At 36.8% G+C, this 14,262-nt stretch overlaps 1 protein-coding gene across 2 annotated transcripts in view; it reads right to left on the bottom strand.

The window, feature by feature from the left end:
• Positions 1-14,262, bottom strand: part of PDE7A (phosphodiesterase 7A) — a gene marked incomplete at its 5' end in the record, with an annotated part of 75,969 nt that overhangs the window by 18,044 nt on the left and 43,663 nt on the right. For both annotated transcript variants that reach the window (XM_082479627.1, XM_082479626.1), the window contains one exon: positions 9,061-9,144. In XM_082479627.1, coding sequence (XP_082335753.1) covers positions 9,061-9,144 — 84 coding nt within the window. The remainder of the gene's footprint in view (positions 1-9,060; positions 9,145-14,262) is intronic.

A 14,262-nucleotide genomic window follows, 5' to 3' on the forward strand; every position in this document is an offset into this window, starting at 1 on the left:
TTTTTCAACTCTCTAACTTATCATCAGTTTGTATAGTTTGTAAACCACTACTCTTACACATTAATCTTGCTTTTCCTCCCCCTTATTAAAAAAAAAAAAATTAAAGAAGAAAAAAAAAGAAAAAGAGCACTACTCCAGCTGATGTAATTCAAACAAACAACAAGAAAGCCTACTTCATTCCAGCTTTCCTGGCAGCAATGCTGCTAATCACAGAACAGCTGAGGTGGAGAGGACCTCTGGAGGTCATCTGGTCCAACCCCTCTGCTCAAGCAGGGCCACCTATACCACACTTGCCCAGAACTATGTCCAGATGGGGTTTCAATATCTACAAGGATGGAAACTCCACAACCTCTCTGGGCAACCCTTGTGCCAGTGTTCGGTCACTCTCATAGTGAAAAAGCGTTTCCTGATGTTCAGAGGGAACCTCCTATGTTTCAGTTTGTGCCCCTTGACCCTGGCCCTCGGCACCACTGAAAAGAGCCTGACTGTCCTGTTTGCACCCTCCTTTCACATATTTACAGGCATTGATGAGATTCCCCTGAGCCTTCTCTTCTCCAGGCTGAGCAGTCCCAGCTCTCTCAGCCTTTCCTCATCAGTCCCTTAATCATCTTCCTGACCTTTTATTGGACTCTGCAGCATGTTTATCTCTCTTGTGAACTGGGGAGCCCAGACTTGGACACAGCACTCCAGGTGTAGCCTCACTGGTGCTGAATAAAGGGGCAGGATCACCCAGGATACCAATAGCTACCTTCTTTGCTGCAAGGGCACACAGCTGGGTTCAGGGTCAACCTGGTGGCCACCAGAACCTGAAGGTCCTTCTCAGCCAAGCTGCTTTCCAGTCATTCAGCCCCCAGCCTGTGCTGGTGCCTGGGGTTGGTCCTCCCCAGGGGCAGGGCTTTGCCTTTCCCTTTGAACTACTATTTATTCCACATATATAGCCCAAGTTAGGTAAAATAACAGCTTGACCCCACGTCCTATCATTTAGATCCGCAGTGATCAGAATAATAATAAATAATTCCAAATGAGAAAAGAGATTTTGGGCCCTCCCAGCCCTCTGCAGTTCCAGAACACCTAATTCAGGGAGACTACACCAACCCAAATTACTCTTTAACAGCTAAACATTTGCTATAGGACAATTCAGAATAGGTGAGTCAGATGTGGAGGTTTGACAGGTAATTAATTTAAATGGGAGGCTGAAAAAGAAAATAGCTAGCTTTGGGGGGGGGGGGGGGGGGGGGAGCTAGGTTCTTAAGCTACAGGAACACTGATAGCATCCATGCTTGCAGTTTCCTTTTCCTGACAGATTATTATGAAGGACACAAAAATCAACCGCTTTATGTTCTGGCAGACCAGCAAAGACAAGTTCATGGGAAGGACTGGTAAACTAAATGATACAGTTGTGCAATGGCAACTTGGTATTTCCCTCCTCACACAAGCAGAAGACTCATTCCCTTTATATGCATGATTAATAAGAGAATGTCAGCCTACTCTCTTCTGTCATGAGTCACGAAACGAGATGCTAATTTCAGAGACCCTACCAAAGGTTCAGCAATGTACTTGTAATGGAAAGAAGAAGGTGAAGAGTTACATTTGCTCAAGAAAAAGCATGCTGCACAAACATCCCTCCTCCCAGCCAAAACGTCCTTCATTTCATTCAGGCTTTCAGTGTGCTAAATGCCTTTCTAATATCCAATAGTGACCATTTGCTCTTAAGAGATAAGGACAGCTTAAGGACAAAATGAATGAGAAAATAAACGTACTTGACATTTACAGTCTTGAGAACTGAAAGGGAAAGAAAGCAAAGTCAGGCTGTTGGGCATGTTAAGAAGCAAACTCCAGCCTTCATTCAGAAGTGCCTTTGATGCAATGAACCAGAGGACTGTAACTGTAGGTCTTTGTGCCTGGACGGCAGCAGCTCTCCTATGATATTCTTCTTGCCTTCTTTTCATGCCCTACTTAAAGTTAGAATATCACATAAAGTATTTTTTTACTTCCAAGGTTTTTTATTAAAATGATTATATTATTGTTTCTAAGCATCTTAAGTATAGCCGGTAGAATAAAAAATGCCTTTCTCTAAAAGAAAAAAAGGAATAATTCTGTTTACTAATGTCAGCTATTTTGCTAAAATTATGCATATACAGAAAGAAAATAAAATAACGCAAGTTGTCTTCATGCAACAGATTTCATCTGTATTCCAAGACACTTATTTTAATCTCTTCCCACTCCCAATCTTTTAAGTGTTGTACTTCATGAAAACTTAAAAAAATAATTTTATCACATTTCACAGAGATATTAAGTATTTCTTTTTCTCATGCTGAAAGAAAAATACACAATAAGTGACAATCACAAAATCAGAATATACTGATAGATTTATTCTCAGTATTTTTGCATCTTTCATATCGTAAAGACAGATAACAAAAGGAAGAATGACAACTTAATTATAGTTTGGTTTAATTTTTTATTAATAAAAGTCTTAAATCCTAGCAAAATGCTTCAACTTTCTTTTAATGCAAAGATAAAGGCTCTCAGTCTCTGATGGGGTCCTGGTCAAAACAATGCTTACCCAGCATAAGAACTATATCTCCATTTCTTCCCTGCTACAGCCCAAAAAGTAAATAGGAAATTATCCATGATAAAAATAACTGAATTTTGGTATTACCACTATAAAGAGCTTAACCAAGGATCTTGGGCATCCCTGCCACTAAGAGAAAAACAAATTAAAAAAAAAATATATATATTTGAGAGGATGGATCTTTCTTACATTTGAGCACGAAACCTGAAGTTTGAGGTGTGTAGGTCCACCGGAGGAGCTTTTTTCCTAAAAAATTTAAGGAAATATCTTCACGGAATTAATCTCTCACAATTTTTCCATATTAAACTCAACTACACATTTATCATTTTTTACATAGCATATACCATCACCAAACCTGAAATAATATTTGAAAGTTTCCACTACATGTAAATATATAGATTTGAAAGAAATATTCAATTGCACATGCCAAGTATAACCATATTTCTAAGGTTTTCCAGGATACAAATCATTTTCTATTTATGAATAGTTTGAAAGTATTATCTAGCATTTCACACCACTAGAGGGACCCATAAGCATTCTAATTTCACATCTACTCCCATCAAACCATTAGATTAGCATATTTGAGCTGTGCACATTAAATAAAAAAGTCTTATTATTTAGCTCCTCTTAAAGTTTTCCACTCATGATTTACATTTTAAAGTACTTTTAAGACATTCAGTACTGAAGTCTTATATAAAACTATGATTTTGTTTGGACGATATAATTACAGCAAGGATTTTTAAGTTACATAAAGATTACTGGTGTCTAAATTACTTTATTACACTTCCCGTCTTCCGTCGAACCACTCTGAAGCCCTGCTTAGTGTCACTGTAAGGCACTATACCCCCTCTTCTGCTTAAAAAAACCTAAGCCAGACTGTTTTGTTTTTAACATATCATATATATGTATTTATATACACATTCATACATTTTTTCCAAATAATAACGGTCACCAGAAAATATGCTGTGAGTTACGGATTAGTTAAATAAACATGGCTTTGCAAGTGTCTGTTGACTGGAGTCAGAAAACTTTGTTAAGTTTCAAGAAACTCTAGTAGTACCACAACTCTAGAAAAACTCTGGTAGTTTTCAACAGATCACCCCTCATGGAGGGCAACTGCTAGGCAACACCACCACCAAAGATAACTCCTTTCCTGAAAGATCTTACAGAATGAAATACTGCTTTAGCAAACTAGAGAGCCATGGAATAGTGGAATAATTGAGGCTGGAAGAGACAGAAGAGAGTTCTGATAATCCTCTAGTCCAATCCTCTGCTCAAAGCAGAGCTAATTTGAGAGAAAACACTCGAAGTGCGGGGATTAGACTGCTTCAGTACAAATTAAATGCTAATTCTCCAGTGGCACTGTAAGCCTTTAAAATAATACAGCAGCAAAAGCGTAAAGAAAACACTGAACATATATCTAAAGGATTCTGACCGTATAATTCTTTTGAATTTTGGCTCCCCGTAATGTCTCTGTAAACACCTCAAGAAGAATGCAAAACTGAGTAAATCGAACAATGCCATTCCTGTGCTGGACCGCGTAACATTAGGACTAGGAAACAGTATATACAAGGCATATTCCTCCTCTCCCCATTTACTGAATCATAACTCAGGCAATCCTGCAGTTGGGTATCTTTTTTTTCTTTTCACCTGAATCCACCCAGTGGGCAAGGCAACTCTGTACCTCACAACAGTATAGCGTGAGCTAACAAACCTCACTGAAGCAAAATATTTAGAGTAATATCATCAGAATACACATATAGCCCTTACAAAAATGGTTTATGCTGTGTTAATCAAGATATTGATGCTATTGAAGAACAAACAAGTACACGACACATAACAGTTCAACTCTTTTCCCAAAAGAAGGATAATATATTCCAGACCACGACCAGATCGTTTTCTTGATGTCTTTCAAAAAAACACCATTCTTCGGTGTTCTAGAATTATTCAGCTCTACAGCAATGGAACAACTGAACCACCAAGCAATCCTCTTTGGCTATTTTTCACCCCCAGAAACGAAGGAAGAATTTAAAAATAACACATTGTGGCTGACAGGAAAATAACATCCTTTAAGAGTCCGTAGGACTGTCAACAGAAAAGTCAAACTGGGAGGAAAGATGAAATCAGAAGAATTCTCACATATATTATGCCAAATTGTCCAGCATTAACAAAACAAAAACAAACAAACAAACAACAAACCATGGAAACAACTCCCCCAAAAAACAGCCTTTCAAAATAAACTACTTGGAGAAGAGACACATTGGAGAGGTTCTAAAGAAAAGCAAAATAAACCCAAAAAACCAACCTAGAATGTGGCTGTGTCTTCTAAGGTCAAACCTACCTCAGCAATAAAACATTGAGGTCTACCAGTGCAAGACCCCAGAGCACACAGGCTGCTTTACAGAAATTTGAAAGTAAGAAATTGTAGGTAAAATAACCATCTAGGATAGCAAAAGAAAACAGAATAAAAATCCGTCCTGTATTCTCAATTGGAAGCTTTTAGCCTGACATCTTCCTTAACCAAGCTCACTTTTCACTTCAAGTTTTTCTTCACTGTTTTATTTTGGCCAAAGCCGTATTTAGGACATTTTCTGTGACTTCCCCTTGTGTGACCGCATTCTCCACATTAAACTGAAGTCAAAACTTCTCTCACATTAAGGAAAACAATTTATTTGAACAATCTGGTCTGTGAATAATTAGATGATAATTTCAGAACACATCCTTCCCAGAAACGCAGCTTTTGGAGAGATCGCTTGAGTACAAGCTTTTCACTCCTCGCTGCTGGTATTTTCACAGGGAAACAAATACTCCATTCAACCTATGACCACACAGAAATCTTCTTGCATGACTTTATTCATTGTGAAACTGATTGACCGTTCTTCACCGTAGACTGTTGAACTCTTAACCAGATTCAGCTAGGTAAATTCCTCTGTTTTCCTGAGACAAAAAAGGTCATTAAACTTCATCTGGGTGATGCTCATTTTATCTCAACCTCTACAAGGTATTGTCAAAAGCATGATCAGGCGCTGTTACACAAATATTTTCCAAATTGTTTAAGACAATCAATTCGGATTTGAACTCTTCTCTCTTCTTTGACTTCTTGCCTCTCACCCAAGGGAGGTCTAAATTCACTGTCCAAGGTAAACCTTTTCCAATGATTTGTGAGAGAAAATTGGAAAGTTCAAAACAACATTGCAAACAGCAGATGCTGACATCTTTGCCAGATCTCAAAGTAGCATAAATGTATGCAATTTACTGTGCAACTGTGAAACATGTACATCCATTGAACAAAATCAAACCATTATACTTAAGGTAAAAATTTACTTCTGAGGAAGAAATTTATGTGGCTGCTCTCTCCTCTCCAGAAATGGCAGCTTTTAGTTGCTAACTTGAGTTTATGCCCATGGTCCCACACAGACATAATCAGACCACAGTAACAGAAAAACTACTAATTGATGTCCTGATGTTAGCCAATTACCAACATGAAGAATACAGTCCTGACTTTCCCCATTCACTGGGAAGCAGTCTTGTCGAAACAAACATCTGCAATTCCTCCTGGCTAGTTCCTTTGACTAGCTATAAAAATGAGGCTTCTGGAACAACAGATAATATAGAAGGAAAACTACCACCCAACAAATTTAGTTTGATTATCAGTCAAATCCAGCATTTAATAATCCTCAGATATGACTCCCATACCACCATCTCCAGCAACCGCAATAAAGATATTTTTCCAACAATCACTTTAAAATTTAATTTCCTAGAAGTTATTGTTGAGAACACTTGTAGCCAATTTAGAAACCTGAATATTCACGTGCCAGTTACAGAACTCCAGGATTAAGATGCCAACACTGAGTTTAAAACTCTTAAGTAGAAACAGTAGTGGTCTTAAGAACTAAATGCTAACAAACTTTACTTTGGTAACACTAGTTGAAGTTGCAAGTAAAAATAATGTTATGAAACAGAAGTGATTATTAAAAAAAAAGAAAATCACAAACAAAAACCCAGTAGCTTCCTGAAAATAGAGTAGTGCCTTTAAAATTCAATACTCTTCAAAACTACCAATAAAATATTGGGTAAGAGCCTATTAATAAAATATTGGTGAAAGAGAACCGGTCAGATTATTAGCTGGACTTTCTGAAAGACATTCAACTTCTTCACAAAACATCATTGACAGAAAAAGAAAATAATGCTGAACAACAAAAGGCAGCTAAGCGAAATACAAAATGGCAATAATGCTTCCACACTGTGAATGATAGCCAGTATATTAAGTCATCTGCAAAACAAGTAAGCAATGATCGTTGAGAAATATTTAGAACCACAGAGTAAAGTTAGCGAATAATAGAAGAAAGTTACAGTAAAACTTCACAAACACCATGAAGGAAGCATACCCATGCATTACTGATGTTCAGTATGCAGCTCGGGGGGGGGGGGGGCGGGGGGTAGGAAGCCAATATTCAGATGGTTTAGTCTGCCTCAGCTGCAGAAGAGACCCCTTCCAGTCCAGTTTTTGCCCCCAGGAAAGAAGTGCCGGCTGGCTCGGCTGGCTCCTGTCACATGCTGTCTATTGCTCATATGGGTGAACATTTTTCAGCCATGTAGCTCTATGTGGCAAAATCCTTCTGGACTTAGCAGGGGAGGGCAGGAAGAAGATCCTAAAAATGAGGTCTAGTCTGATTCCCACAACTTCTCTCTACCCACAGTCTGACAGGACAATACTAAAACTCTTTGTTTAAAACGATTAAGGAAACACTGATCAGGACTCAATTAGCATTGCAGAGAAAAAGAAAACATTTTGCTGATTTAAAAAAAACCACAAGATTTATGTAAATTAATCTAGTGATATGGTGAGAGATGGGGCTGAATTACTTAGTGACTTTGAAAGAAAATCCATAAAATAGCAGGAGCCTTAAGTCAAAGAGCTATGCTGCAACAGGCCACAATCCTGAAATGCAAAAAAAAAAAAAAAAAAAAAATCTGACTATAATATGACAACTCTGAAAACTGCTACAGCAGCTGACTCCAGAGGGAAGTTATAGCCAAAGAATTTTTTGGGCCTCCTAGCAACATTCTTTGCTGTCATCAGACACCACAGTTGATGTTGCTAAAAGCTGGTGCCTGTGCCTGAACAAGTAGGGACAAGAAGAAAGGGTGTGAAAATCCTTTTCCTGATTAGTCATGATCCGTCTGATGCACAATCATAAGGATGGAAAGAAACAGCATGATGAGTACCATAGAAAATACAGTTAATTTGACAACAGCAATAATATCATCCATGACTACCTTTTAACAGGTAGTTCTTTTAATACTTCTGTTAGTATTTGCCTGTATCAGCATGAAATGCCACATGTATATATACACACACAAAAAGACATAGTTATGTAATTCATAAATTGCATGCTGTTTCTACAGAGAATGTTTATTATACTCAATAGAATTATCAGGACTTGAGACAGAATTCTTATCCTCTTTATTGAAAAAAATCAACGTAGCATACTCTTCAAACTTTGTTTTCTCACCTATTTTATGATACTAACTTTTGAATGAAACTGAGTTTTAAGAGTTTTAAATTTCACTAGTGATCTACTTTTAAAAAGAGTAACTTCGGTTAAGATCAGAGTATTAATTAGCACAGTTTCTGCCACTCATTTTTATTAATAAGGTAATTACAGCAACCACACTTGTTACCATGAAATAGTTTTTCTAAATCTCTCCATTGCATTCAGAATACTTGGACTTGTGCTGATACAATGTTTGTATAGATACTTTATGACACTTAATAATTAAATTATGCCAGTAATATTAATGTAAGATTTAAATCACCTGCACTTTTGCTGCATATTGGTATGGTTATTAAAGCTTTTATATTACAACAGCTACTGACATATCGTAACAATATAGAGAAAAAGGTGAAATTATCCAAAAGTACTCTTCTTGTAACACTTCTGAGAAAAAAATGTTTCCTAAAACACATAATCAAAAAAATTTAGTATGCTGTTTTCTTATAACACTTTAATCTTCGCTTAAGATTTGTCTAGGTCCAAAAACTTTAAGTCCTAGCTACACGTTTGAGTATATGTAATGTTAATTGATTATGATCAGGTAAAAAATATTGACATCTACTGTAATTATCTTCAAACATCATCCTGGACCAGGCCCCTCTGCTGCTTTATAAAAGCAGGAAAATATTCTTCTCAACTGATTATGTCTGCCAACTAAGAACTCGGCACACACATCAGCAGCTGTATATAAGATAGTCTTCATTTCCATAGGGATTCAGGTCTAAATTCAATGAGCTTAAACTATATTGGAAAAAAAAAATTAGCAGCGAGATCTTCCTCTTTTATTTTTGGTAATGAAGTAGCATGAAAGATTTTCCTGAGAAGTATAAAAAATGGTCTTGCTATATAAGTTGCTAACTTTATTTTTTAGAGGCTCAGTAGTTAAAATTAATGGAAGCCTTTGTCATTTATCTGCTTTTAAATACTTACAGTGAAAAATACGGAAATCAATGTATGGATGAGAACCTCTTCTCTCTGTTTCAAATCCTGCCCGACTTCTTACTCGCACATCTCCTAGAAACAGGGTCAAGAGTGAAATAAAAGTGTGGAAGAGTGGCAGAGATACAATGCAAATGAACATAGCCTGGAGGGGTAAAGATTCATGTACTTAAAGGAGGAGGGTTATTCAAACAAGAGGCCTATTTCAATGCTTTTTGTTTTAAAGGTGAAATTCAAAACAAAGTTTGAAGACTTGTTAAACATGCAATCGCATGCTTTCTTGTCAAGATCTCTCCTGCCTAAGCATACGTTGCCAGAAGCATGTGATAAGCATTCAGATGAAATTAGGAACAGCTTGCTACACCGGTATGGTAAAAAATGCACCTTAATATGACAGGAAACAACAACATTAAAGGTTGACTTGTTCCTCAGTAACACACATAAAACGATAACATTTTGTACAGTACAAAAAAGATTCAGCTTCTAGAAATGGTAGCTTTTAGCAAATAAGCTAGTTACAATATGGTTTTATATTACGTAATAGAATATTTTCCCACTAGCATTTACTTACTTGTGCTCAGCTGTTTGAATATTACACAAGAGCCTATTAAAATACCAAAACTCAGTATTAAAATTTTATCAAACTATTTTGCACTGCAGTTAGTTTCAACCTGAATCTTTGAGCATGCTAGATGATTTCTACTTATGCATTTTACCAACTGAAAGCTGATCAGTATTCTTTCATTAGGTAATTGTATGCATTAATGTAAGTAGTTCACCTGGATCAAAAGCTTTCACTTTAAATCCTTTAGCAGTTACAAATTTGCGCAAAACTTTGAGGATCAAATGCAATAATGTTTCCCTCCTCAAATCCTAAAAAGAAAAAGTGAAATTCAAGATGTGAAAGTGTTCTGGCTTCTGATTATGAAAATCCTTCAAGTGTAGTATTCTCCTGTCTTCAAACACAGTGATTTTTCACTTAAACACAAGGAACTAACATTGATGTTAAAAGAACAAAATAAAAGTATAGCTATTTAATTTCCAGCAACTGATAATATTCGAACATCTTGAGAGTGCTTTTCCCTTTTCTTCTCCAACCTACTAATTTGTAACGTTGAAGCGGGCAACTTAAGTAGGAAAATAGCTAGAGACACTGACTAAAACTTCAGTAATATACTTTTAATATTTAATAGGTATCCTTCTTGAGACAGATATCTATAAACACTGACATATCTATAGTAACACAATTCATATGAATGTTATCTTGTGAGGCACACTGGAAGGACCACAAAAAGATAAGTAGACCCAAGGGTCCCCAAATAACAAGTCTAAAGTTCACGTATCAGTAAAAACATACCAAATACATGTGGTTTTCAGTTATTACTCCTTTTGGTTTTTCAAAACTGAAAGCCTTAACAGAGCTGCAAGGGGAAGTTACCCAACCACTACCTGTAAATATTATTTTTCAGACCACTGACAATATATTACTTATAAACGTTTCAAGCATTCATCTGAGCAGAGTGCAAGAGGCTTGTCTTGTTCCAGGCAATACAGAGGCAGCAAATTGTAGAACTCTTCTGTTAGGCACAAGCAACTGGTGAATTTTATTTACAAAATAAGAGAATAAAAAGGAAAAAGAGAGGAAATTTTGGAAAAGGCAAATGCATTAGTAGCTGTGTATGAAAATACCAATTTACACAGAGGAAAATGCAATTTTCATTACCTTTCACTCATATTTATCTGGGAAATCAGTCATAGTAAAGCTGTGTGAATGAGTTCATCAGCTGAATTAAAAGAAAAATACAAAGTTTTCTGTAGTTAAGCTTTTTTTTTTTTTAATTACAAAAAAGGTGATATATCTTTGATGAATTACAGTTAGTTTTCAAGGCAGTCTTAACTTTCAAAATTTACCAACCATACCGTGAATTACCAAATAGTTTCAGTCAATGTGCAACTAGGTTTTGGTGAACAATTTACTTGTTCAAAGTGTCAAGCATAGGAAGAGTTCACAGAAAAATACCTCGAGACTAACACGGAATTCTGCAAATAACAAAACAAGCAGGTTCATCTGATAAATGATTCCCAGAAAATTTCTCCCTGCTTTGTTCTTTTATTTATTTACAAGTACCTAGTTTAACAGCATAGACAGAATAACAGTATCCCTGTTACCCTTAAAAAGCCCACAATGTTGTGGATTCTGGAGTAGGAAAATAAGAAAAAGTGTGTACAAGTGAAATGCAGAAGTGCAACTAACTACATTGCTTTTAATAGTAATTATTAAAACATATTTACAGGAATAGTTAGCCAAAAGAAGAAATGATATACTAAAAATGCACATGGCAAACTATTAGAAAGGCAATTGTAATAAGATAAAAGTAAAATGAGGGTATTTATTAGCATACATATGAAATGAGAAGTTCTCAGAAAAGAAAGAAAAATATTTTCATTGAATAGTTGTTAAAATTCTCTCTCCTTGATCAGGGTAGCAGCAGAGGGTATTTTAAGAGTCAAGGTCTCAAAAATGGATGATTTTTTTTAGAATATATTTGGATTTATTCTGGAAAGAGATATCACTTCTACAGGTCAGGAATTCATCACAGTAAACAAAGCAGAAATTCCTACTGGGCCAAAATGAAGGCAGAAGAGCTGTCTCCATAATCATTGTATGGAACTACTGCATTTTTCAAGATTTCTGACAACAAATGTGCTTGGAAAAATTGGTACAAGTGGAATTTGAAGATACCATACATTCATTTGAAATGTCTATGTGTATAGAAGCATAAAAAGGAACAGCATCAAACTGGCTGCACATTAGTGCACTATGAAATTATGTGCCATTAGCACAGGGAGACTAATCTCTACTGCATCTATATATATATATTTAGGCCCAAAACATCCAGAAATATTGGACCATCGTTATGCATTCACTGTTCAGTTAATCGGGCCTGCAAAGACCAACAGATCCCAAATGAACCCACATCATTGTGCCTGCACACGACAGAACATATTTGCATTGATTTGCTTGGGAAATTCTGCACAAGTTTTTTTATAACTCTATGACTCTGAAATGACACAGAATTTAATTTTAAGGAGGAGACATGTTTATCATCAGAGGTAAAGGCACAAGACATTTCAGGTTTAAGACTATTTTTCTAAGACAAAAGAACACTGTTACATAATTCCTTCAAACAGCAACAGAAGTCCAACCTCAGAGCCAATCATTAGTATGGTAGCTGGAAGATAATTAAAATTCATCACCTAAAACAGAAGAACTTATGCATAGTTTTTATTTTTTTAAAAGGTCTAAATAAACATCAAAGCAGTTACAAAATCTTTTGAAACCATCAGATCGCACCACTTGCTTATAGGTAAATTTCCTTGGGGGTGAGGGGGGGCAGAAGTGGTAGCAAGCTAACAGTTTTCATCTTAAGTGCCTCTTCTTTAGCCACGCTGAAAAGACTCCTCTGTTTCCTTAGGGGAACACATTCAAGTTCAGCATCTTAATGACAGTGGACTTCCAGGAACAATTTTTTTTCCCTCTTTGGGAGTTTCTGTGAATCCAAAGACTCAAGAGAAAGGTTTAAAAAAGGCGAAGCCTTCCTTTCAAAGTCTGATTTTGTGCACAAACACAACAAAATATCTGTTGGCCGAGTATTTAACTAGCTTTTTTCCAGAATAGTTCTACATGACCAGGATTGCTTGCATTTTTAAGACAAAGGCCATACAGGCAGAAACTCAACTGAAAACTGAAGAAACAGTGGAATAAGGAATGTAAGAGGGAGGCTTGCAGCTACAACTGAAAACTGAAAAGGAATCAGGACTGTAACAAAACTTACCTTGAGATATAGTTCCTACCCCTCTCTCAGATTCCTGCTCACACCGCAAGGACGGCTCTGATACTTACGGGGCAGCTGAAATGCCATAGCTGACATCCCTGTGCGTTAGGGTTACACAGCACATACTTCATGCTACCCTAATACTCCAGTGGGGCACAGTAACAATGCAGCAGCTGCTTGGGGAGCTGAGGCCTTCTGGAGCAGGGGCAGAAATCTCAGAGATCACAGAGGACAGCTGGGAGCAGAAATTACGACAGCCACCTCAAGGTAAACCACCCAAGTCACGAAGTTGTGAAGAGCAGGATTTCCAGAAAGAATTACTAGCTTCATAGATTAAAGTTCCTATTATATTTGTTGGAGAAACAGATGACAGGTCAGCCAAATATGCCAGAATTAAAGCAAAAGGAATACAACAAAACAACTGCTACCGGAGAAGAGCGTGCACCTGCATTACACAGTAGCTTGCCTCCACTGTCTTCTATTTGAAGTGATCAAGACCTCTCAAGGAAGGTAAAATATTCCAGTTGTAGTTGAGAGGTGCATGCACACCGATATAAGCAGTCAGTGCCCCACTCTTTCCACCCCATGCACAGTAGCAAGACTTTCAGGCAATATAAAACAAGAAGGAAAAAAGAAACCAGAAAAGCAAAGGAAAAAAATCAAGAATGTATCAAGATTACACAGAGCACTTACAAGAAATTTTGAGAATTCCTCATAGTTGCTGAGAGAAGTAGCTGACTGAGGTGACGCAGATATATTAGCCCTTCCAAGGTCTTAAAAGAAAAATTCTACAATGCTGCATCTGTATCTGTATTTTAAAATAGTAAATAAGCCACTCAGGAGTGGCTTAGTGTATATTTTGGGAATGGGGTATGACAGATGAGTCATTAAGAGTCAACACTGTTTGTTTATATCGACGCTGATGAAGAGATTTAAGAGCTAGTTGTTTATTTTGCGTACCCCTAAAGTTTGATCTTTTAAATTGAACCTGGAAACACTGCCATACCACAGGAATTTCTATTTACTCATTGCAAATGAACTTCCATTGGATTCCGTTAATAAAGGAAGCAACTCTACGGCTAGGCACAACTAAACAGAGGCAGAGGGAGGTGTCCTAGATCCCCTTAGCTTTATATTTTTGGTCTGCTAAAATAAACACCTTCTTGAGGTACACTTTAATAGTAGATATAATCTGTTTGGAATAATAATCAACCAAGTACAAGGCAAAACCTCTCACAACTGTGCCTAACTTCCCGTTTAGTTACAGCTAAGGATTCTTTACAGCTTTGTCTGCTAAGGTGTGCCAAGATAAATAAAAAATCAAAACTAAACCCCTGACAATACTGTATGGGAAATG

The sequence above is a fragment of the Vanellus vanellus genome (assembly GCF_965231255.1).
Source record: "Vanellus vanellus genome assembly, chromosome: 2".
In the NCBI taxonomy this organism is placed as follows: domain Eukaryota; kingdom Metazoa; phylum Chordata; class Aves; order Charadriiformes; family Charadriidae; genus Vanellus; species Vanellus vanellus.